Here is a 23,457-nt window from a genome sequence, read left to right as displayed (position 1 = left end):
TCATCCCTTGTAGTACTGGCTCTCAGAGGAAGAACTATAAAATAGTACAGAAATCTTGGGGGCAAAGAAATCAGTGCCCTCTGAAAGTTGCTTAAAAAAAAAATCACTGAATGAGGAAAAAACTGGATAGCATCCTTTCCTCTTGAATGGGCTTGACACTTGGAATCTCTTCTAGATAAGCAGTCTTAACACAGCACAAAGTAAGTTACTCTGTACTGCGGCAGAACACAGCATAAAACATTGGGTTTAGGGACAGTCAGAACTGACACTGAAGGCTTTTGCTAGTCACCCTCTCTGAACATCACATTCCTCATCTGTAAAAACAGATCACCTACACACAACACACTGCTGGATGCCTAACCAATAGTCCTTATCCCTTCTGGCCTAGCAAACATAACTTGTCTTTTTAATTCACATGATTCATAAGATAACTTGTAATTAATCTAAGCCACTCATGATGGATGATCTCATTTGCTTTGCCAATGACAGAATAGTGGAAAGATGACCCATTTCTAGCAAATGAGACATTAGGCCAGATCTGTTGGGGCTTCCAGGGATTTCCTTCTTTAAAATGAAACACTGGGAAAAATTAGTCCCTCTTCTGCTAGACTTTGTTCTGTCAGCATTTCCTTCCTGGAATTATACAAGCAGTCTTGGGATTCTGAGGTGAACAAGCATGAGGATAAGATAACACAAAGGATAGCAGAGCAAGAATCTGTTATGTTGGTGTTATTACTGAGCCATTGAATTATCCAACCTTAGAGCCACATAAATCAGCATTTGTCATGTGATAGTTGCCTTATGTAAACCAATTTAATCAGGCTTTGTTACATGCAGTTGAAGGTAATGGATAAACTACTTCATGTGAATGCTGTGAAGATGCAACCAAATTATAAAGGATACTGTACAAAACACCTGACCAAGTACTCCAAAGTACCCACTTCCTATTCCTTTTCCAATTCACCTCCATTCAACAACCCCCAAAACTGCCTTTTTTATAAGGAAAGTTTCTTGCCTATATAAGGTGAGGAAAGTTCCTAGAAAGGTTCCTCAAAATTTCTTTGTCCCAAAAAGACACTGCCAAGAGGATATTGGTGAAGCTGCTACAGTCCAGAGTAAAAGGACAGTGGGTTCCTGCAGGGTAAGCCACGGTAGCCTAAAAGTCTTGATCTGGTATCCTGGGAAGGTAGTTACGGTACTTAAATGGAGAGCTTCGAAATGCACCTCATCCTCAGCAAGTCCACTTATCCAGCTTCTTGACATTGCTGCTTTAAGAGTGCTTCTGCCATGCTCAGTGCACTTTCTGAGCCTGCGAGGTTTCCTCCGCTTACAGCCAAAGGAATAAATACCTTGAAAGCTAGGATCAAAAACAGAGCTGATTTTCCAATTCAAAGCTACTTCACATTCAAGCAGTAGAGCCAGCAGTCTGAGGATGCCCCAGGCTCAGAACTTGAAAATATTCTTCTTTTGCACTATAAAACCCTTTCCTTTAGCTGCCAAACCTACTCTATGATTCTGGGGTCTGTTAAGCTAAGTGATACCCAATGAACATACCACCTCATTCTATCTTAAAGGCACTTGACTGTAGTGACAAAAAAGTGCTACAGTATATTCTGCCAACTGAAAGAACAGAGAGAAGGCTGCTCAACCGCTCCTGAAAAGGGATATCCATGGGTGCTAGCAACACCTGAGTAGCAACCATCAGCCAAATCCTGAAATTTTTTTCAACATCAATCATTTATGGCAATGAAATTTATGGTTAAAATGTGGTATAATGATCATCTTCCCATTTGCTCTGCTAAACACTTTCTACTTCATTAATGGTCTTAAGTTTAAGTCTTGTTTCAACTGGAAAAAATTTCCTACATGTTCCAATTTGCTCTTCAACTCCAACCAACCTCACTACTCCATGCTGCAGAAAAGCATGGTTTTGGCTGGCTTGGTTCCAAGAGTATCTGGCAGGGGTAGCCACAGGTTAGCACTACAATTTGACGTCCACAACACTTGGCCTCCAGAGGAATGCGAGGCCTGCTTTTGTACATTCTAGCTGCCACTGAAATTTCTCACTGGGCCCTGTGCCAGGATTCTTCCCTGTGCCATCTTCTCCCAGCACACAGAAATAACCAATGCTCTGGGAGCACCAGGGAGGAATGCTGAACTTACATGCTTGATAACTGCACCAAGAGCTTAAGGCACAAAATCATGGACCCTCAAGGCTGGAGTGAGTGAGAAAAGGTGATGACAATCTGGTTCAAAGTTTCTGCTTACCTGAAGATTCAGGAATGCTGAGTCCATCCTGCAGACTCAATATCACTTCTTGAGTCTCCCCTCTGTACTCAAGAACCACAGATTTCTACCTCATTTCAATCCTAGTCATAAATACTGACCCCTCCTGATATACACTATGGATGGCCCTGAGAGAAAAAAAATGAGTAGTAGTTTCTTCGGCTAGGAGTTCGCAGGCTCTGGGGAAAACAAGTCGTAAGAGAAAATAGAGCAAGCTGCTAAGTGCTACCAAGTGCACTGGAATACGATCTAGGACACTGGGTAGGAACAAAATTAGGTTTGTTTATTTTATTGTTTCACAAGTATCTCCTGAGGATAGGAGGAAGCTGGAGGTGGAGGTAGTGGTGGTGGTGGCTGTGAATGACTTGGAAGTCTCCGTCTTAGCCTGGTTTAAGTTAGGTTTTCCAATGCTCATTTTCAAGAAAAACTGGAGAATGACCATATAGTTACAAGATGCCAGAGAAGATGGAGTGAAGGATGGTAAAGTAAATAGAAAATAACACCCCCCGCCTCACCGCAGCAGTTTTCCTGCTGTTAATCATGTCGTTGTTGAATCCTATTCCACTCTCCTCACTATCCTCCCACCTCATTAAATCAGTCAAAACCATACACGCTCTCTAGGAGTGATGCGACAGTCATCTTAGGTTCTATTTCCTGATCTCTTGTTTCCTAGAGTTGTACACTAGGTTTCTCTTGCCCTACTCTTTCCTAAGCCATCCTGTTCATTACTATGGCTTTAACTAGCATCTCTATGATTATGAATCTCATATCTGTAACTGTAGTTTTGGAGTCTTCCCTGAGGACCAAAATATAAATGTTTACTGGAAACCTGGGAACCTCAAAACTCAGTCTATAAAAGCCTAATGGTCTTTCTTCACAAAATTCACCACCTTCCTTCTACAGTCTCCCTTCCCGCAATCTTGGCTTAGAGGAACGTCCCAACATACTCACTTGCTCAAGCAAAGTGGATGTTAGCCTCTACTTCGTTCTTCCCATTCCATCATCCAGAGTCCTATTAATTTTACTTCCTGAGTGTCTCTCCTATTTGCTCTTTCCTTTCGATCTTCATTGCTGCAGCCTTATAGCCTTTTTCCCAGTCCTCATAATCTCTCTAAATGGTGCCAAAGAACCATTGGGCTACTCACATCCCCAACCAAACTTTTTAGGCTCCTTAAGGAGAGAAACACTGTTTTCCTCATTTTTGAATTGTGCCAACAAAAACTGCTAGACACAGTGCTTTACAAGTTTGCTGAATGAAGAATAAATGGAAACCCTGTGAAATGATTACATATAATTGGCAGTTTCAACACTCTGGAATTTGTTTTACCCACTTTACTCCTTTAGAAAGTGATGATTCTGCTCTTCTCACAATCTATTATTCTAATGTAAAATCTATCAGAGATATAATTAATCCCAACAGTTTGCTTTGCTAAGAAAAAAGAGAGAGAGACCGCACTTTAGAAATAGAAGCCACTGTTGTCTTTATAAAACACAGAATTGTGCTGCTGCTGTTGCTTGCTTCAGAAGAAACTGTACATTACAGCTGCTGGGATAATTTTACAATGGACTGGACAAGGTACAGCTCAAAGCAGGACACAAACACAAGTCTCATAGGGAAACAAATGCAAACAAGTACACAGCTGTGGGGCTCCAGGGACATTTCCCCATCCATGCTGGACTTGAGAGGATAAAAAGTTTAGAAATTAAAGTGAAACCCAGAGTAGTCACACATGCCCACCAGATGGCTGCTAAGTGCAACATCACACACCAATCAGGTTGGACTGTGTGCACAGGAAAGTCATTTCATTTTTCCTTATTGCTACTACACCAGGGGAGTCAGTGCATTTGACACATTGTCTTTATTTGCACAATCCTTGGAGGGTTTCCTATTTTCCTTTTAAAGAAGGAAATCTGCCTTTCCTCAACTTTTTCTGTTTTGTTGTTGTTGTTGTTTTGAGCCCACTGCCTCCACCACCTTTCTTGGGCTCCCAAACAGCAGCCAGAGGTTCTAAGTCAGTAGGAGTAGAGTAAGGGGAGAGCACCAACCTAGCCTCTCTCCCTGCCCAGGGAGAAGGCAAGTCCTAATAAATGGGAGAGAAGAGAAAACCAGAGAATCCCTTCTCCCTGATCAGCTTAGAAGGCCAAAGAGGAAAGAGTGCCCTGCATAACCCTGCCATGATCAGACTTTTAAGAAGGAAGGCATCCCAGCTACCATCCAGGATTGGCCGTGGCCCAGCAAATATAAATAAAAATAACTTCCCCCTGATGTAGTTTCCAAAACTGCATCTTAGTCAGTTTGAGATGACTTTCTACCCTGAAGGGGAAGGATCATTCACCTTTCTTTGTTACACATAATGCCAAGTCTAAAACATTGTCCCACTAGCCTTGCAGATATCCTATGGGTCAGGTGAGAAATCATTGCGTCCCCTTGGCTGCCCATTGTGCTGGCATCATTTACAGAATTCTGGACAGAAAAAGAAAACTATCCAAAAACATCATTGCTTAGCCAAAGAGGAGGCTATAAAGGAGCTACTGAGTAGATGGGAACCAGGAGCTTTTCAGGGAGGTTTCACACTTTTAGTTACCTTCTTTTTCAACATTAATTTAATCCTAAGTTCCTAGCAACAACAGCCTCATGCTTATCCCCAGAGGCCAGCAGTAGCACCTCGGCCCCAATGAGTCAGGCTGGACTAGAAAAGTGATCAGTGAGCAGGGCTCTCCTTTCCCATGTTTCAGCCAAATTCTCTCCATTCTCTTCCCATCCCTCCTTCCCCCACGTCTATCCCCTAACCCTTCAACCCTGGATAGCCAAAAAGGTCAATGCTAGGACACCCTCAGAAAAGGGAAGCCCCAGGTAGAGAGAAATGAAACCAGATCTAGAAAAAGCAACAAGAGAAACCAACTCCAAAGAGTGGACAGATGTGGAAGTTGCCAGAAGCCTTCCTGATTTCATGCCAGATGGGCAGGCCTTCTGCTACACCTTCACATAAGTTTAAGGGTGGTCCAACCCAGGAAGGACATCACTAGGCTTGGGAAGCAGATTCTTGGTCTTCTGCAGCCAAGGAGCTAAGCCTGACCTTGCCAGCTAACAGTGGGATCATTGTAGCCATGCAGAGAATTCATCATCACATAGGCAGATAGGCAGGCAGGCCAGCAAGCAAGCTGAATGAACAGAAAAAAATAGAACAAGGCCAGGGAAAGAGAGAGGAGGAAAAGGAAGGCAAAAGAATAGAACAAAGGGACCAGGAGACTTGTCTAAGAGGATGAGGCTAGGGTCTCCCCAGCCACTTCCTCTGAGCCTAAGGACAAAGCACCACTTTAACCAAATCAAAGAAAGCCAAGCTTGTTGCCAACACTTCTCAATCTGCATGCACTACCTTTCGAAGAAGAAGAATCCTCAAGGTTAAGGGTGTTTTTCAAGTCTCAAAGATAAAAAGAAAGAAAGAAAGAAAGAAAATCACAGCAAGATGTCATGTTCTTGCCATTGCCCAAGCTGTTTCTTTTATTTATTAAATGGCATGTAAATGCCTAAGGGCTAAAAAATGCCAAGCCTCAGCTCAAGACCCAACTGGAGAGAGTGAGGCAAAGAGAGAAAAAGGAGAGAACACAAACTTGTTGCTGAGAGTAGGTGGCTACCACCAGCTCTCAATGGACATTTGCAAATGCTGGTGAATGACTGGACCTTCCAGGAATACTGCCCTGATCCCAGCCCCAAAACGCACCCGAGAAGAGAACCCTCAGAGCCCACTGTCCCAAGAAAGCTCCCCTCCCTGAAGGGTGACTAAACACGAAGTAGACAATATATGAAGGCGATGGACAGGGCAGATGGGAGTGTTGGCATCACTCTCTTAGGCACTTGTGTAAGGAATGTAGGCTCTCCAGTGAGCTGCCTCCTCCCAGAGCCCTCCATTCAGTTTTCAGCTGGGCTGTGCCCACAGGGCACCCCATACTGTTGCCAGTAGGAAAGAAGTATAGGAAGAGTTACTCAACAGTCCTGATGCCTTCTCTATAATCAATGTTTGTGCTACGTTTTGTGAAGTTGCTGAACAAAGTAGCCAACCAGAACAGAACCTGGGATAGACTGTTTTGCATAGCAAATCTGGGTCTGTACAAGCGCTGCTGGGGAGGGGAAATGGTAGCTCTACTGCATAGGCCCATATTCAGACCAACCTTCTGCTGGCTGGCCTTGAGCCTGAGCTAGGTCTAAAGAGTCATGGCTTCATCACCAGATTGGGGTAAACCCAAGCCCAGGCTCCTCAAAAAGAGGAATTTCCACACTGAAGCTGCAACTCCTCATCCCAAGCAGTGGGACAGGAAAAAAGGAACAGTCGAGGAAAGAGGAAGCCTTGCTTCAAGGCCAACAGGCCCCAAGCTAGAACCCCCTACTTTTCCAGTTCTGCAAGACAGCCAAACCCCATCTCTACCCAGGAAGACAGGAAAAAAAGAGAAAAAAAAAGCCCATGCCATCCACTCACATGCCCTAGTGGGAAATCAGGAAAAAGTCATTTGTGTAAACAGAAGCAATAGGGAGCAGCAAAATCCCCCAGCCTATCCACAGGACACGCTGAAATCTGGGATAAGCCAAGCATCAGAAGATAGTCCAGAGAAGGAGACGCGCTTGCAGGAAGAGTGCAGGGCAGTGCAGCAGAGGTGCCTGCAGCAAGAGAAAGGTATTATGTGCACAAAAGGTGGAGCCTGAGCCCCACATGTGGAGATAACCACACCCTACAGAGCCAAGCCAAAGCAGGCCAAAGAACAAGTCAGGTACATAGTTCCTTTGATGGCTCAATGTTTCTGGGATGTAAACTCACTGGGCATGGGAGGGATTTATTTCCAGATTTTGGCAACAGACTCAGGTTATGGTATAAAAATAACATTTAGTTTTTGCTTTTTTTCCCCCCTTATTTTAGACCTAAAGATCATCTGTTGTAAGTCACCCCAGTTAAAAAATATTGAAACATAAAGAGGCTTGACCATCAGGGAAAAGAAGCCAAGAGTGAGAAATGCTATGAAAGTTAACTCCAGACCCAGGCAGGTGGGGAGAAAGCGGGGACAAGAAGAAAGGAGACATAAGTGGCCAGGGGCCAGTCATCTCAGCAGCTCCTAGACTTGTCACGTCTGAAAGTGCAAATGTCAATGGATTTTAACCATCTTGAGGTCGTGATCTTTTTAAAAGCTCAATGAATATGGAAGTCAATTCCTTCAAATGCAAAATAGCTGGCGCTCTGGCTGGAGGCGTGTTGGGTACAGGGTATTTCATCCCAACCTACCTCCTCTCCCACCCCCACCCCGCCCCCACCCCCCAAAAGGTACAAAAGGTTGCAGTTCTGCAGCATTACCATTACAGGGAAGGCACTGGTTACCCACCAGCAGGCGGAAGGAAGACAGGGTCGTGTCACTTCAGAGCTAAGTGCCATAGTGCCTTAAGTCTTACTAGGGGCTGGATGTCTGTCAGGTGTAAGGTGGGGTAGAAAAAGTGGAGAAAGAGGAATAAGGGAAAGGGGAGTGGCAGCTGGGGGAGGGGCAACCAAAATCATTAGCATTAAAAATCTTCCTACAGGCTGGATTCTCAACCCATTAAAACATCTAGTATCCTAAAATATTGATCTGCATCTGATTTCGTTTTTCTTCTTAAACAAATCTAGACCTTTTCTGATTAAGGCTCCTAAAAAATCCTTCCCTCCTCCCACCCACTTTCTCAAGCCCCTCACTCTTCCATCTAAAGTATCAAACCCAAACCTACCAGCTTTTGTCCACAGGGCTGCAGAGCCGACCTTACCAAGCTGTCAGGCATGAGTCTTTAGCACTGTGAGTCACATGGGACACTGTGTGTATGGTGGGCACCGCTGCTGCCTCTCTTGGTCCAGTGGGTTCAGGGCCAGATGGGACAAGATGGGGTGAGGGGTTGAGGGCATGAGGTGAATATCAGAGATTTCTGGCTGGTGGTCTGGCTTACTGGCCCTGTTCCCCACCCTTTTGCCCCCTCTGCGGAAGGAAACAGGGCCTTCTGCATTCCTCCCTACCCCACCTCCCTCCTCCCTGCTTCCTCTGGATTTGGGCGGCACAGCTCTTGGGGCTTGGAAAGCTTTCTTCTATCCAGTGAGGTAACAGCGTTCTGCCTTCAAGCGAAGTACATGGTGCGCAGAGTATCCTGGTGAACCTGCACGGCTTTGGCCAGGGCCTGGGGGTCCCGCCCATTGCTCTGCCCCGATATGTGGCTCCCCTCTCCACTGAAAAGGAAAAATGAAAGAAGTCCTTCCTGGTGAACTGAGCTGCCACTAACCCTTCCCCCACCCCTAGGGTACCAGTTCCCATACCAATTAAGAGAAAACCCCAACCCAGATTTGGGCTGACAAGCCCCAGGACACCAAATTGGACAATCCTCGTTTCCTTCTACCCACGGAAAGTTGAGAGGGTCTGGTACCAGAGGCTGAAGCAAAAAGGAAGCCAGCCTGATTCCAGGCCTCACCTGTCATGCTCTTTGTCCACTAGGTGGTATCGTGCCCGGAAAGCCACCAAGCGGGCATAGTAGGCAGGTGCTGGAATTGAGACGGAGCGTGTGCATCGTACATAAGTGTGGCACAGCTGGTACGTCAAGATCTGGAGCTCATCCGCTGTGAAACGGTTGTCATCCCAAAGGACATAGTAATGGGATGGTCGGCTGGTGCCCTGGGAAGATAGGAAGGTGAGGGGCCCCAGGTTGAGCAGACGGGATGGCTGACAGTAAGGAACAGGATTACCATTATGAGTATGGCTGGGTTGGAAGGCCCACCCATGAAAAGGCAGACACAAAGCCACCTTTGTCATAAAGCACCCACTGTATGAGCAACCTAAGATGTTGAAAGTACACTTACGTTCAAGTGCACAAAGGGCTTATTAAGAGAACAATCCTGATTTGAATGCCCCTTGGTAATGAATGATATATTCTAGAGGCAATGGGAATGATCAACTATCTTTGACCCACTGGATACCCCAGGACATAGCCCAGCTACCTGGATGCCTGCGTGGCTGCACAGATAGAAGTCAAACTCAAATGGGTGGGTGATGTTGGTGTCCACAGTGGTCCCAGCTGGGATGTTACCACTCTTCCCAATCTGTATAGAAACAAAGACAACCAAGATCCCAAGACCTGCCTGGCCCTAACTAGGGCCTCAACTCGATTCTAACCTGACTCCATCAGAATCCCAAAAGGCAGAAGTTGCTGTTCCCAGAGAGAGTACTGGGCGCTGAAATAACAGGCTTCTAAAGTTACACAGACCTGTGTTTAAGTGCTGCTTTCACCATTTATTAGCTGTGTGATCTTAGCAAGTTATTTAACCTTTCTGAGGTTAAACTGGAGATAATAACAGTACCTACCTCACAGGGCTGCTGTGAGGAAGACGCCTTGCACAGTGTCTGGCACATAGAAGTTCAATAAATGGAAGTTCCCTTTCCCATCTCTGGGAGCTGGTCTATATATGGGGTCTATAGGCCAGGGAGCTAGGAGGAGGGAGATCAAGTTTAAGGGAAGAAGGGAAGGAGGGGAGAGGGGGAAACAAAGGAAAGGAAGCAGCAGAGGAAGGACCCCAAGAGTCAGGGGGAAGAAAGGTGCCAGGGGCGATGGACAGGCCAAGGACTAACCCCCAGATTTCATTTCCACAGCTCCTTTCATACTCAGAGAAGGGAGACATGACCAGGGAACAGTGACTTCCTCAATCCCTCACTCACTCGCTCATTCTTGTCAGCACAAAAAAGGCGGGTGTGATGGCGTTTCTGCACCACAATATAAGTGATTCCGGGCTGGTAGTCCTTTTCCAGTTTGATGCAGGCATCACGAATGGCCAGCAGCTCATAGTGGAGGATCTAGGCACAGGGTGAGGAGGGAGACAAAGAGACATACAGCTCCTCTTGAGTTCATTCATCTTTCTGAACTAAGGGTTTGCCACTTGTTATACAGCTTTTTGTTCAGCCTCCCTTTATAAGCTGACACCCAACCATCCGAGAGGATAAGCCCTTCCTACCAAAAATCAGCCTTACAGAAGCATACCTCAGAAATATTGCAGGTTCAATTCCAGACCACTACAATAAAGTAAGTCACACGAATTTTCTGTTTCCCAATGCACACAAAAGTTATGTTTATACTACACTGTAGTGTATTAAGTGTGCAGTAGCATTATGTCTTAAACAAAAATGAAAACAATGTACATACCTTAACTTTAAAAACACTTTATGGCTAAAAAATACTAACCATCACCTGAGCCTTCAGTGAGTCACAGCAGTAACATCAAAGATCACTGACCACAGACCACCATAACAAATATAATAATGAAAAGTCTGAAACATTGCAAGAATTACCAAAGTGTAACACAGAGACATGAAGTAAGCAAATGCTCTTGGAAAAATGGTGCCGACAGACCTGCTGGCCGCAGGGTTGCCACAAACCTTCAATTTGCGAAAAATACAGTATCCGTGAAGCACGATAAAGCGAAGCGCAGTAAGACGAGGTGTGCCTGTAGACAGTTCACCTGCCCTGTTCCTGTAAGACGAGGTGTGCCTGTAGACAGTTCACCTGCCCTGTTCCTGTAAGACGAGGTGTGCCTGTAGACAGTTCACCTGCCCTGTTCCTGTAAGACGAGGTGTGCCTGTAGACAGTTCACCTGCCCTGTTCCTGTAAGACGAGGTGTGCCTGTAGACAGTTCACCTGCCCTGTTCCTGTAAGACGAGGTGTGCCTGTAGACAGTTCACCTGCCCTGTTCCTGTAAGACGAGGTGTGCCTGTAGACAGTTCACCTGCCCTGTTCCTGTGAAACCGAGCTGCGGGGCTTAGTATCCGCAGAGAGCACTCACCTGGTTCCTACACATAGTGAGACCTAACATCAAGACACAGAATCAAGGTTCACAGAAAAATCACCATGTCCAGAGTAAGGACAATTTTAGGATCAGGAGGAAAATGGGCGTTTCCCCATGGGAGCAGACAGGGTTGGGACCACCACCAAAGAGTAGACACAGAGTTCAGGAATGGCTGTAGAGGGAGTAGATAAATTCAGTTCTATAAAAAAAGCAGTATCGTAAGAAAACAGACTAGCTAAAGAAGCCACAGGTGAAAAAGCACAGGCAGTAGCTGCCTTGTTGCCTTGGATGTCAGATATAGGCAGTAAAAACTATCTGGTAGAAGTAAATAGAATTTAGAATCAATTAGAACTAAGTTTTTAAACCCCAAGCTTTATCTAATTTTATTACTTTGAGCAAGTTACTTAACCCCTTTAATAAAGTCTCATTTTCTAGTTACTAATAAGATCATCCTCACAAAACTGTCTGTGAAGACAAAAACAAATAATTAAGTGGAAGCATAAAAAACCTAACAGGGGCTTAATGACTGCTGACTGCTTTGCATAAGCACTTTGAATTTTAACCCTAGGCTACATGAAGCCACAGGACATCTTGAGCAGATACATGTTATAAATTTATCTGGTACTTTAGGAAACATTGTATGACTCAGAGGAAATTGAGCATAATAGTTAAGAGCATGAACTCTGGAATCTGACCAACTTGTCTGAATCCTAGCTCCACTGCTTATTAGCTTGGATGACACTGAAGAAATCATTTAACATTTTCAAGCCTCAGTTTCATCATCTATCAGGTAGAATAATAATTACTTAGAGGATTCTTATAAGCACTGAATAGAGCACATACAAAGCGGTTAGCACAGTTCATGGCACATAAGATACCCAGTAAATAGTAGTTATACTACTAATTATTAAATGGTCGAAAAGGAGATCAGTTCAAGATACTAGTCTAAACAATAAGCTATGAAGGCTTAGCAGGGAGACAGAATGTTAAGAACACTGTAAAGGTCAATAGCAGTGTGGCCACCAGATCAGCAGGATCACTAAGAACCTATCAGAGCTACAAATTTTAATACCCCATCCTAGATTCAATGAAGCAGAAAATTTGAGAGTGGAGCTCTGCAAACTGCTTTAGTAAGCCCTTCGAAAGATTCTGATGGATGCTAAAGCTGGACAGTGAAGTGAAAGTCGCTCAGTTGTGTCCAACTCTGTGCAACACCACGGACTATACAGTCCATGGAATTCTCCGGCCCAGAATACTGGAGTGGGTAGCCATTCCCTTCTTCAGGGGATCTTCCCAACCCAGGGATCAAACCCAGGTCTCCCGAATTGCAGGTGGATTCTTTACTAGCTGAGCCATCAGGAAAGCCCCAAGCTGGAGAACCACTGGTCTAAAGAATCAGTCTTCACCATGAATTAACTAGTAAATAGGCACTGAGAGTCTTTTATTATAAGAAGGAAGGTCTATCAATGACTCTACACACCATCTCTCAGTTGGAATCTCTGCTCCTAAGCCAATTCCATTTAGCAAACCTCCATAAGTAGAAGCACCTCCCAGTGTCAACAGCTTAAGAAAGGGAGCAGTACTCTCTCTGCTACCATTAGGCCCTACGGCCTCAATGTGAAGGTTTTCTTGACTTATTGTGGGCCCTACCTGGGGAAGCTGGCCTTCAGGAACCCCATCTCGGTAGAAGATGATGCGGGTAGGCTTGAAGCGTGTGGACTTGTAGAACTGGATGAGCAGCTCACGTACCATGTAGGATAAGTCTTCAATGATCTCCTGCCGTGGTCTCTGCACCCGCACAGTAGCACAGTAACGGCTGGGGTGGGCATCCATGCTGCCTACCACCTGATAATCAAAGAGGCAGGATCAGCTCCTAAAACCTCCACCCTCCCAACACTGGTGGTTCTGGGTTTGGGGAAAGATCTCTTAGGGGGAATAAAAAAAAAACAACCTAAGAAATCAAACATGTAGGTTTTTTGGATTCAATAGCCCTGGTTTCAATCTCTGTTCTCTCACACACACAGAAGTGATTTAACCCATCTGATCTTCTTGTTCCTCTTCTCAAATGGCAATAAGAGTAACACCTGCCTGCAGTACTGCCGTGGCACATGTAAGTCACCACGCACAGGACCTCACTCACAGTAGGTACTTGCTAACTTTGATTTTCCCACCCCTGACAGAGGGGCATGTTATGGTTCAGCACTGTGAGCTCAAAGAGTGACCTTATCCGAAAAACAAGCTAATCTTTTCTTCAAGTGCTAATCTACCCCAGGAACTATAGTGAACAGTGCTCTTGTGGATGGTAGGAACAACATTATTTTCTAAGGGGACAGAGGCCAGAGACTAGGATGGATGGACACAAGGAAAATAAAGATAAGCATAGTATAGGGTTTCCCCACATTTATTGAGATAGGCCCAGTCTGCCTAGAGAAACATGAAGGTTCAAGAAAAAGAAATGAGAAAGAAGGCCTGGTCCCATCAGTCAACTGAGAAGCCCTGTGAGACAGGGAGCAGAGCTGTCAGGATAGGGATTAGAGAGCCATCTAATCTACTAGATGAGTCAGGGTACAGATAGCAAAGAGTAAAAGACAATCCCAGGAACTAAGGAATTCACTTAAAAGTGACTTCGGAGAGGAGATATGGTCCTTCCCACCTCCCAAAAGTGGGCACAGGGAGACAGAGGGAAATTCAAACACAAAACATAAGTGATGGAGACATAACCAAGTCTCTGGCCCCAGTCTACTCTCTTACTGCTCTCTCTGAAAAGAAGATGTCATACAGTTAGCTTTATTAGAAAACCAAGAGCCTGGTTAATGGGGATGATCAGCTGAAATAAAAAGATCTTGTGAAGGGTCAAGCACCAGAGTTGAGGGAAGGAAATCAGGTGTAATCTTGGGGGCTCAGAAGAGAACCTTACGAGCAAGTTGGAAAGTATCACTCACTGCTGTGATGGAAGGTTTTTTCCCATCCCCTGCTGGTGGGTGTGTAACATCTGCTCCCAGGAATATCACTGGTTGTTGAAAGACTGCAGAGCTAAACAAGGAAGAGAAAACAAATGGTGAGGAGTTGGGTCTTCTTTTCCTGGCACCATCTAGCTCCCACTTTGGTCCCCTCTCCCTTGTGACTCACTCTGCCTGGACAGTGTCCTATCTTTTCATCAATTTCCAGTATATTACCTTGCTTGACAAGGGCAAGTAAGCAATAGCATTCATACCGCTGGTGTGGGACTAGGATGTTGTTAATGCCACCAAGTTTGACATTGATCTTCAGGCAAAGGTTAGACAGAGTCTGAGGCGAGGTCTTGACCACGTTCTTCACTTGCACACACTGTGTAGCCATTCCCAACAGAGTATCTCCAACACGTTTCACTTCAGCTATGAGCAGGGAGAGAACTGATTAGTGCATTCGGCAAATTTTTACTGAATGTCTACTTGATTCCAGGAAGTATAGGAGGTGCTAGGGAACACAATGGTGATCAGAAACACATAGGGTCCCTACTCTTATAGTGCTTACTATCTAGTGACTAATTTTAAAAATCATAAAAAGCGTAACAATGATAAATGCTACAACAGGAAACTTCACAGAGCTATGACACAGAGAGCATATGATATAGTGTAATAACCTAGCCAGGAAAGGATTCTTCACTGAACTGAAATTTAAAGGTAGAAAAGAACTTACAAGGGAGAGAGAATGTGGAAGAGAGCATTCCAGGCCAAGGGAAGAGCAGGCAAAATGCACTCTGATAGGGGACAGAGCCACGAACTGAAGAAGCTCAAAGGGCAAACCAGATATAAAGGAGAGCAAGGGAACTGCCGTGTGAGAGAAAGAAAGTGGTGATCAGAACAACCTAGGAAAGACATGAGGGTAGTTCAAGAAAGCAGTTGTCAGGATGGAGAGAAGCAGATTCAAGAGGCTATGTAAGGGAAAATAATTTTATGGATAACTTATGAGTTTCTAGACTTTTGTAATAGAATAGACAGATCTTAAGTTCTTTTTGAAACGTTTTGAGTTTGAAGTGCTTTTTGGTCATCCCAGTGAGGATATCAATCAGGCAACTGAGTACAGCAATTGGAAGTTCAAGAATAGTCTGAAATGGAGATGTAAAATATGACATATTTAGGTACAGGTAGTAATTGAAGACATGCTCTTGAGATCAACAAGGAAGTGAATGGAGTGAGAGGAGAGCGCTTACACTCAATTCTTGAGGAGCTCACAATACTTGCAGAACAGGAAGAAGATGAATCTGCAAAGGACAAAAATCCAGATATCTAGGAGGAAAATCAAGACAGGGTTGCAGCATGAATGCCAGGGAAGAAAGAGCATTTCAAGAAGGAGTAAGTGTTCAACCAAGTCAAATGCTGCTAAGAGGTAAAACGAGGACCAGAATTTTGTGACAGCAAGGCAAAAATTAATGAACAGAGGCAAAAACTGTTTTTGGTAATATCAAATACCATGGAGGAAACATGGGGTCAATAAACAGTACGATATATTTTCAATGGGAGAAATTTGAGACTGTTTAAAAAGCTAAGGGATCATTTCTATCTCCAAGAGATATGGTTAGAAGGAAACCAGTGTCTGTTGAGAACATTCAAGAAAACCAAATAAAATTCATAACTCATCTTTCTGAAGGCAGTAGAGAGGTGCTAAGACAAAAGAACTGCAAGAGCTAACACTCCAGAGAGGAAGAGAATCTCACAGAGGTGAGCCATCTGCTGCAGCTGCTCTGCCCTGGGTACATTTGCTGATTCTAGATGTGGGCAAGAGGCTGAGATTCTAGGCTTTGCACCAAAAGAGGAACCACTGCCAAGGGACAGAGAAAGCAACAGCCATTTCTGGCAAACACAAGCTAGTTCTAAATGTGAAAGGTTAAAAAAAACATTTAAAAGAAAACACAGACTAGTATCTTCGTGACCTTAGGATTTCTTAAACAGGACTCAGAAAGTACTAGCCATAAAGGAAAAATACTGATAGACAGGACTACATTAAAATTCTAAATTTCTGTTCAACAAAAGAACCCATTAAGAAAGTAAAAAGGCAAGCTACAGATATGTGTAGTACACATCATATTTAATAAAGGAATTATAAAGAACATCTAAGCCAATAAAAAAAGAGAAAGACGTGAGCAGGCACCTGTCAAGAGGCCAATGAAACAGCCAATAAAAATATAAAAAGATACTCAACCTTATCAATCACCAGAGAAATCAAATTAAAAAGCACAATGCAGTATTAACAAACACCCATATAAGCGGCTAAGATGAAAATGACAATACCAAGTTTGATAAGGATGTAGATGACTAGAACTCTCATTTTGCTGCTGATGGAAGTATACGTCTGTACACTTAAAAGCCCTCCTAGTTACACACCCAATAGAAATGGGCACATATATTCAAAGGACATGTACAAGAATGTTCACTGAAGCATTATTTATAACAGTAAAAGCCTGAAACCACCCAATTATGTCCATTAACAGTAGAATGGATAAATACATGTAAATTGTGTTAAAATCATATAACGGAAAACCTGTAACAAACTACAATTAAACAAACACGGATAAATCTAACAAACACAATGTTCAGTGAAAGAAGACAGACACGTAAAAAGGTACATGATATATGACTCCATTCATATGAAGTTCAAAGACAGTCAAAACCAATCTATGGTGTTAGAAGCCAAAAGAACAGTGGTTATCACTGTTAGGAAGTTGTAGTAATCAGTAGCCTGGGATTGTGATAATGTTTTACTATCAGAACTAGGTACCCCTGCTGTGACACTGTGAGAATTCACTGAATTGACCACAAAAGATCTTTATATTATACTTCAATAAAAAAATTACATTAAAAAATTATATCAATTTAGTGGAGAGGAAGGAGTTAAAAATACTAAGGACAGGATGAGGCATGTTAGCAGATTAGAACTGGAAATGTGACACTGTCCTTTTATACTTTGGGGGCAATTATAATGCATGTGGACCTTGTTTTGACTATCACTTGGCCTCTCAGGAAGGACGGTGAAGGATCTTTCAAAGAATCTGACTGCTCCTCCTATGTGCATGCTTAATTCCTAGTCAAATGCCCCCATTACCTAAGTGGTATAATCAAAGAAGAACATGTAAGTGAAAGAAACCCAAGGTCATGATCAAGGTATGAAGCTGGAGAGAGGTATAACATGACTGAGCCCAGGGTAGGGAAAACTCTCTGAGTAACACCTGACTTCTCCAAGCATGCCACACCACACCACACAGGGAGGCCAAAAATATTGGATTCTCCCTTTATGGAGGGAACCAGAAACACGGCTAATTATGCAAGGCAATTCTCCTAAAAAGCATCCTTATTTTCTAAACAAGGGACATCAATTTAAGGCCCAAGAGAGATGCGGATTGGAGATCAACCAACTTTCATAAGTACTGAGTAACATGTCAGTGGAAGGCTCCTCCTTGGGTATGTACGTACAGAGGGAAGACGATTTTGAGCAGAATCAGATCCACTCCATGCTCAAAACAATTAATTGATCAGCAACCTGATGCAATTTCTGGATGAATCCAGAAAGGTAGGATGATAAGAGAAAGCTTCCAGGAATAAGTACATTTAAATTAGAATGTGAAGATAGAATTTTACGGGCAAGGTGGGGTATAAAAAGAGTAGACAGTCTAACCTAAAATCAGTCTATCTCTATCACCTTATTCTTCCTTTACTTTCTTTACATCTTTACTCTTTCTTCATAGCACTTCTTGTCTTGCTCCTCAGCTGCAATGTAAGCTCCTCAGGGCACAACTCTGTCTTGCTGCTGAAGCCCTAGCACCAAGAAATGGCCAATACATGGTAGGCTCTCAATAAATACCTGCTTGGGAGGAAAAAAAGACTAAACAATTAAGAGCTTCTGATTTCCAGGCGTTGGAAGTTGTGCTTGCTTGCTTCTATTTTGCGGTTAATCTGTTATCACACTGAGACCAATGACATGATGATTTGTTTGTGAGGAAATTGGGATTACTCCTTGCAAGGTGACATTACCCAGAATGAAACCCAACCAAAATGCTGTCCTACTAGAAAAATACAGATACTACTAACAGCATATAAAGCAAAAATAGTATTTAGATATTTCAGGCAAAGGCAAATGATGTTAAGCAAAACCAGAGACTGGAAACCACACAAAGAATGCGCATTTAGAGAGCATCTACTAGGTCACAGGCCCTGTGTGAGATGCTGTCTTTTATATAATTAATTAATGAGGCTGAGAAAGGTTAGGTAACCTAAGATAGTAAACTGGCATAGTCAGGATTAAAATCCAGCTCTATCTAATTCTAGAACAAGTGACCTTTCTGGTATATGTAGCAAAGACATGTACAATATGAAGCTGAAAAGGTTAAACTAAGATCAGGGGCCCCCAAAAGTTCTATTTTGTGAATGGGGACTATGAAGGTTTTTTTTTTTTTTTGAGAGTACCAATCACAAAAAGTCTCATCCAAGAAAGACTTATGAAGAAATGTTAGCATTAAATTCAGAAGAATGGGTGGTGAACAGGGACTACATTTAACACTGTATAAAAAAAATAGCATTAGAGGTAAGCAAAGAGAAGACAGACTGCCCCCAAAGTTTGGATAAAGGTGAGAGTTGGACTGTGAAGAAAGCGGAGTGCTGAAGAATTGATACTTTCGAATTGTGGTGTTGGAGAAGACTTGAGAGTCCCTTGGACTGCAAGGAGATCCAACCAGTCCATTATGAAGGAGATCAGCCCTGGGATTTCTTTGGAAGGAATGATGCTAAAGCTGAAACTCCAGTACTTTGGCCACTTCATGCGAAGAGCTGACTCATTGGAAAAGACTCTGATGCTGGGAGGGATTGGGGGCAGGAGGAGAAGGGGACGACAGAGGATGAGATGGCTGGATGGCATCACGGACTCAATGGACTTGAGTCTGAGTGAACTCCAGGAGATGGTGATGGACAGGGAGGCCTGGTGTGCTGCGATTCATGGGGTCGCAAAGAGTTGGACACGACTGAGCGACTGAACTGAACCTGGAAGCAATTGAGATACCAACACAGAAGAGAAAAGTAAAGAGAAGGGCTTACTGGTAGACAGAGAAGACAAGCTACTAAAGAGACAGTTCACCAAAACACTTTATAAAAGCAAAGGGCACAACTGTTTTATCCACAAATGTATTCAGGATCTATCAGCGTTTCTTTTCATACACAGTAGATGATCAATGAACTCTTGTGGAAGGAAGAAAAGTCAAAGGAAGAAATAGGAACTGCAGAGAGGTCAAGTGTAGAATGAAGATTTTAATAATACAGGATAACATCTAACAATAGTTGATGACCAAAACAACTGAAATGTATGAGAATTTTACTAGAATGAAAAGAGAAAAAGAGGGCAGGGTACAGTATTCTGGAAAATGCCAGGCATTCCTGGTAATGACAAAAACAGTTACGGAGAGACAGGAGAAAGTATCAAGAAGTCAAGAGGAGAAAGGTCATTGGTGACCCTCTGCAGAGGAGGGTTAGGAGACTGGAAGAGTAAGATAAATGAAAAAAGCTAAGCAGTAAGTGGTTGGTGAGGAAGTGGGGGTAGAAAATGTACAGAACACATTTAAAAACTCTTCAAGGTTTTTTTATTTTTCTTGAAGAAAAGCAAGAAAATAGGGGGAAAAAAACTAAAGGAGATGGCATGACTGTGGTAACGTACTCTCAAGATGTTTTAGGGTTAAAGTGTCCCAAAGGTAGCAGGATAAAAGAGAAACAAAGAGTACACGTGGGTTGAATAAGATCAGAGGAGAGACACCTCTTCATTTGAAGACGAGAGCTGGAGAAGGAAAAAAAACAGTGAGAGAAAAACACTGAGTCAGAGATGGATATAGTCATTTCCATTCTTAAAAGAGAAGAAAACTTCTCAAAAAGTCCAAGTCATTCCCAGCAATGGAACACCAACAGAAGCCCCACAAACTGTGCTTGTGTGTGCTGCCCTGTGGCCTGACAGGCAATGCACTCCTACGGATAGGTACCTGGCCTGACCTGTCTCTGCATCTGGCTAAGCTCAGCCTGGCATAAACACCAGCACACAGAGGACTGCAGTAAATGCTACTGAAAGGGAGGGTGAGCAGGTAAACAGGACCAGAGGTGACTGACTGGCTCATACAAGTTGATATTTCTCCTCTGAGAGGAGCACTGACACTAAGGAACAGCTCTGGCTAGGGCCAAGCACCCATGAGTCACCCCTAGGATCTTCCAGGGAGCCACCCTGAGAAGAGTCCCATCACTGTAGTCACTACTGCAAGAGAACTGTACCATACACTGGCGTCTTCCCGGGCAGGATGACGATAATGAGCTGCAGCCCTGAGTAGGTGTTCTTGAGATGCCGGAACATGGGCTCCACACTGTCTGCCCCCTGCGCGTATTTGCAGAAGCAAGGCTGGCCCTGGATGGGCATCCCTGCGTCCTTGGAAATCTTCCGCAGCTGGTCCGTGAAGTTCCTGCAGCACAAGCATGGTCACGACAAGAGGCAGTGAGTCCCTCTGGAATACTTCTAACCGAGCGCCTCCATCTTAGGTCCCCAGCACTATGACAAGCACTAACAGAGTCTAAGAGGAAGGAGACATCATCACATCTAGTGTAAAAACCACATTTATAGTTGGGTAGAACAACGTAGGACTTGCTAAGTGTTCAATGGTATAAGCAGAGAGCTGAGGGAGCCCAGCAGAACGGGAATTCTCGAAGTCTCGCACCTGTCCCACTCAAGCAGCTGGCTCCTGTGCTCTAAGTCTACAGCAATAGGAAGATTCCAAGAGGAAGGCCTCTTGGCTCAAATTAAACAAATGAGCTTCCAACAGTGATCAGAGCACAGAGATGCTTGGGAAAAAGTGTGCTCCCTCCTCCCCTATGGGTTGTTTGAAGCCTGAGAGCAAATAATTAAACAAGCTTCTTTCTTTGGGCTTTAGAGCTTTACCCTAAGAAAGGGAGACAAAGTTGGAAAAGAGGGTACACATGCAATAGATTAAAAAAAAAAATCAAGCTACATAAAGACGACAGAATGAAAGGAGCAGCAGGAAATTCAATTTGTGAAAAACCCGCATTTAGATTAAAAAGCAACAATGCACAAATAGAGAATAAAAGCAATTGTTTAAGGGATGTTATTATATAGCACACAAATATCAGTAAGATGGGTTCAAAAACCTATGCAGTGAGAAACTAAATGTTTTCAACCAGTTTAAAAAAAAAAAAATGAGATTAATACAGTACAACACAGTTGTGTAAAATTTTAAACCACTTATATAGGTATATAAAATATATAAATTGGATAGAAAGGTTACAGTAATTCAAGAAAGTGACTGCATCAGAAAGGAGAAATGAGACTATAACGGAGGATAGAAAGGACTGTCAAATTTATCTGAAATATTTTATTTACTTTTTAAAAAGGATAAAATAAACATGACAATACTCTGGATGATACACATGGATGTTTTCCATATTACGCTATTTTTTTAAGTTTTTCAAACAAACATTAGAGTAAAAAATACAATCTATTATTTCATGTAACTATGGCGTGCTGCGATTCATGGGGTCGCAAAGAGTCGGACACGACTGAGCGACTGAACTGAACTGAACTGAAGTGCCAGGACTGTGAAGGACTACTAAGAGTGTTTCTTCCACTTCTCTGCTTGGCATACAACTACAGCATAGCTGTTAAAAAAACCCAATGTGTTAACTAGCTTCCATTAATAAGTGGGACTCTACTTCAAGGAAAGTGGTATTCCCTATCTTCTATTACCAGATCGCACTTGGGGTATTATGTCCAGTGCTGGGGGCCACAAAGTGTTGAGAGAACTCTAGGATGGGGACTGTCTTAAAATCTTGTCCTAAAAGTGACACAGCTGAGGTAACAGGGCCTCTTTAGTCAGAAGAAAAATTCTGAGGGTTGACCCTAGGACTCCCTTATCCGTCCCCAATTACCAATTTCTCTCCCTCCATGGCCATCTTCATCTCTTCCCCTTATGTCTCAGTGGAAATGGCGGCTTTTCCTGTGCTCTGGATCCCATTCCTTCATATACATGTAGGAACTTTGTCCTATTTCCTTTCTAGTTTTTCTGGATTCTGTTTTCAGCCTCTGTTCACTATGCATATTTTCCGTAGACAATCTCATCCACTGCCATAGCCGAGAACTCCCAAATCTTGAATCTTTAGCCCAGGACTATACAAGCAACTGGCCCAGGTATACAAGTCACATATTACCCCCTGCATCCAGAGATCACTGCAAGAAGGTTGTTGTCTGATGAACTGACTACTTCCTAATCAAAGATCCTAGGTTTATCAGGTTCCATGCCCCAAAATATCTGAACAACAAGTTGCTCCTCAAAAGGACAGGACGGGGGCAAGACATGAGAATGACAGAGAGACATACCCAGCACAGAACAACCAACAAGGTGACACAGAATTGAGAGCCTTTTTAATACTGGTTAAGAAATCAGCCCTCCAAAGCCTGGCCAAGGCTAAGAGCAGGCCTGCTGCCGCTGCTAAGTCACTTCAGTCGTGTCCGACTCTGTGCAACCCCAGAGACAGCAGCCCACCAGGCTCCCCCGTCCCTGGGATTCTCCAGGCAAGAACACGGGAGTGGATTGCCATTTCCTTCTCCAGTACATGAAAGTGAAAAGTGAAAGTGAGGTCGCTCAGTCGTGTCTGACTCTGTGCAACCCCATGGACCCCATGGAGCCTACCAGGCTCCTCCGTCCATAGGATTTTCCAGGCAAGAGTACTGGAGTGGGGTGCCATCGCCTTCTCCTAGAGCAGGCCTAAATAGGGCAAAAATCCCAAGAACTCAGAACAGGAGATAAGAGATACTCATTTAAGAGAACTATAATTGTGACGGAGGTAGCTGTGCATCTGTGAGGGGAAAAGGAAGGCCACAGTCTCCACATTCATCAGGGGCTGCTGTGATCCACTCTTATGAAAATCCCAAGGTCAGGTGAACCCACCAGGGCACACATCTCTACTGATTCCCATCACTGCCCAAAGTGGTCAGCTCCACTGATTCTTTCTCAGCTCCACAATGCACTGACCGTACTCCAGATCCAAAGAAAACAAAGAGCCAGCACTTCAAAGGGCAGCAGGAACTGAACTGCATACTTCTAATGGGTAAATTTTGTGGTATTTGAAAAATAAAAAAGAAGACTGCAGGGGGAGGGTCAATGATTTCTTCACTTATTCACTCACTCATTCAAGACCATTATTCCACTAACCGATTCCTTCAAGCCTCTTGGCTATGTCACTTTCTTCATTGCTGTCATCTACTCCCAGCTACTCAGCCACAGGTGGCTCAGAGGCCCTTACAACTCATGTTCACCTAACTCAGGTCACTCGGA

The 23,457-nt window shown here is 43.7% G+C and overlaps 1 protein-coding gene across 2 annotated transcripts in view; it reads right to left on the bottom strand.

Annotated features, from left to right (window-relative positions):
* The window catches only part of AGO1 (argonaute 1, RISC catalytic component), a 37,092-nt gene continuing 16,194 nt past the window's right edge, over nt 2,560-23,457 (bottom strand). For both annotated transcript variants that reach the window (XM_018041500.1, XM_005678708.3), the window contains exons 12-19: nt 20,390-20,574; nt 14,329-14,488; nt 14,057-14,147; nt 12,765-12,959; nt 9,994-10,128; nt 9,279-9,380; nt 8,756-8,955; nt 2,560-8,516 (exon numbers count right to left, since the gene is read on the bottom strand). In XM_018041500.1, coding sequence (XP_017896989.1) covers nt 8,408-8,516; nt 8,756-8,955; nt 9,279-9,380; nt 9,994-10,128; nt 12,765-12,959; nt 14,057-14,147; nt 14,329-14,488; nt 20,390-20,574 — 1,177 coding nt within the window. In that variant the 3' untranslated portion in view covers nt 2,560-8,407. The remainder of the gene's footprint in view (nt 8,517-8,755; nt 8,956-9,278; nt 9,381-9,993; nt 10,129-12,764; nt 12,960-14,056; nt 14,148-14,328; nt 14,489-20,389; nt 20,575-23,457) is intronic.

Source organism: Capra hircus, chromosome 3 (genome assembly GCF_001704415.2).
Source record: "Capra hircus breed San Clemente chromosome 3, ASM170441v1, whole genome shotgun sequence".
In the NCBI taxonomy this organism is placed as follows: domain Eukaryota; kingdom Metazoa; phylum Chordata; class Mammalia; order Artiodactyla; family Bovidae; genus Capra; species Capra hircus.
The sequence above is the reverse complement of the archived record's forward strand: the minus strand, read 5'-3'. Positions and strand labels throughout refer to the sequence as shown.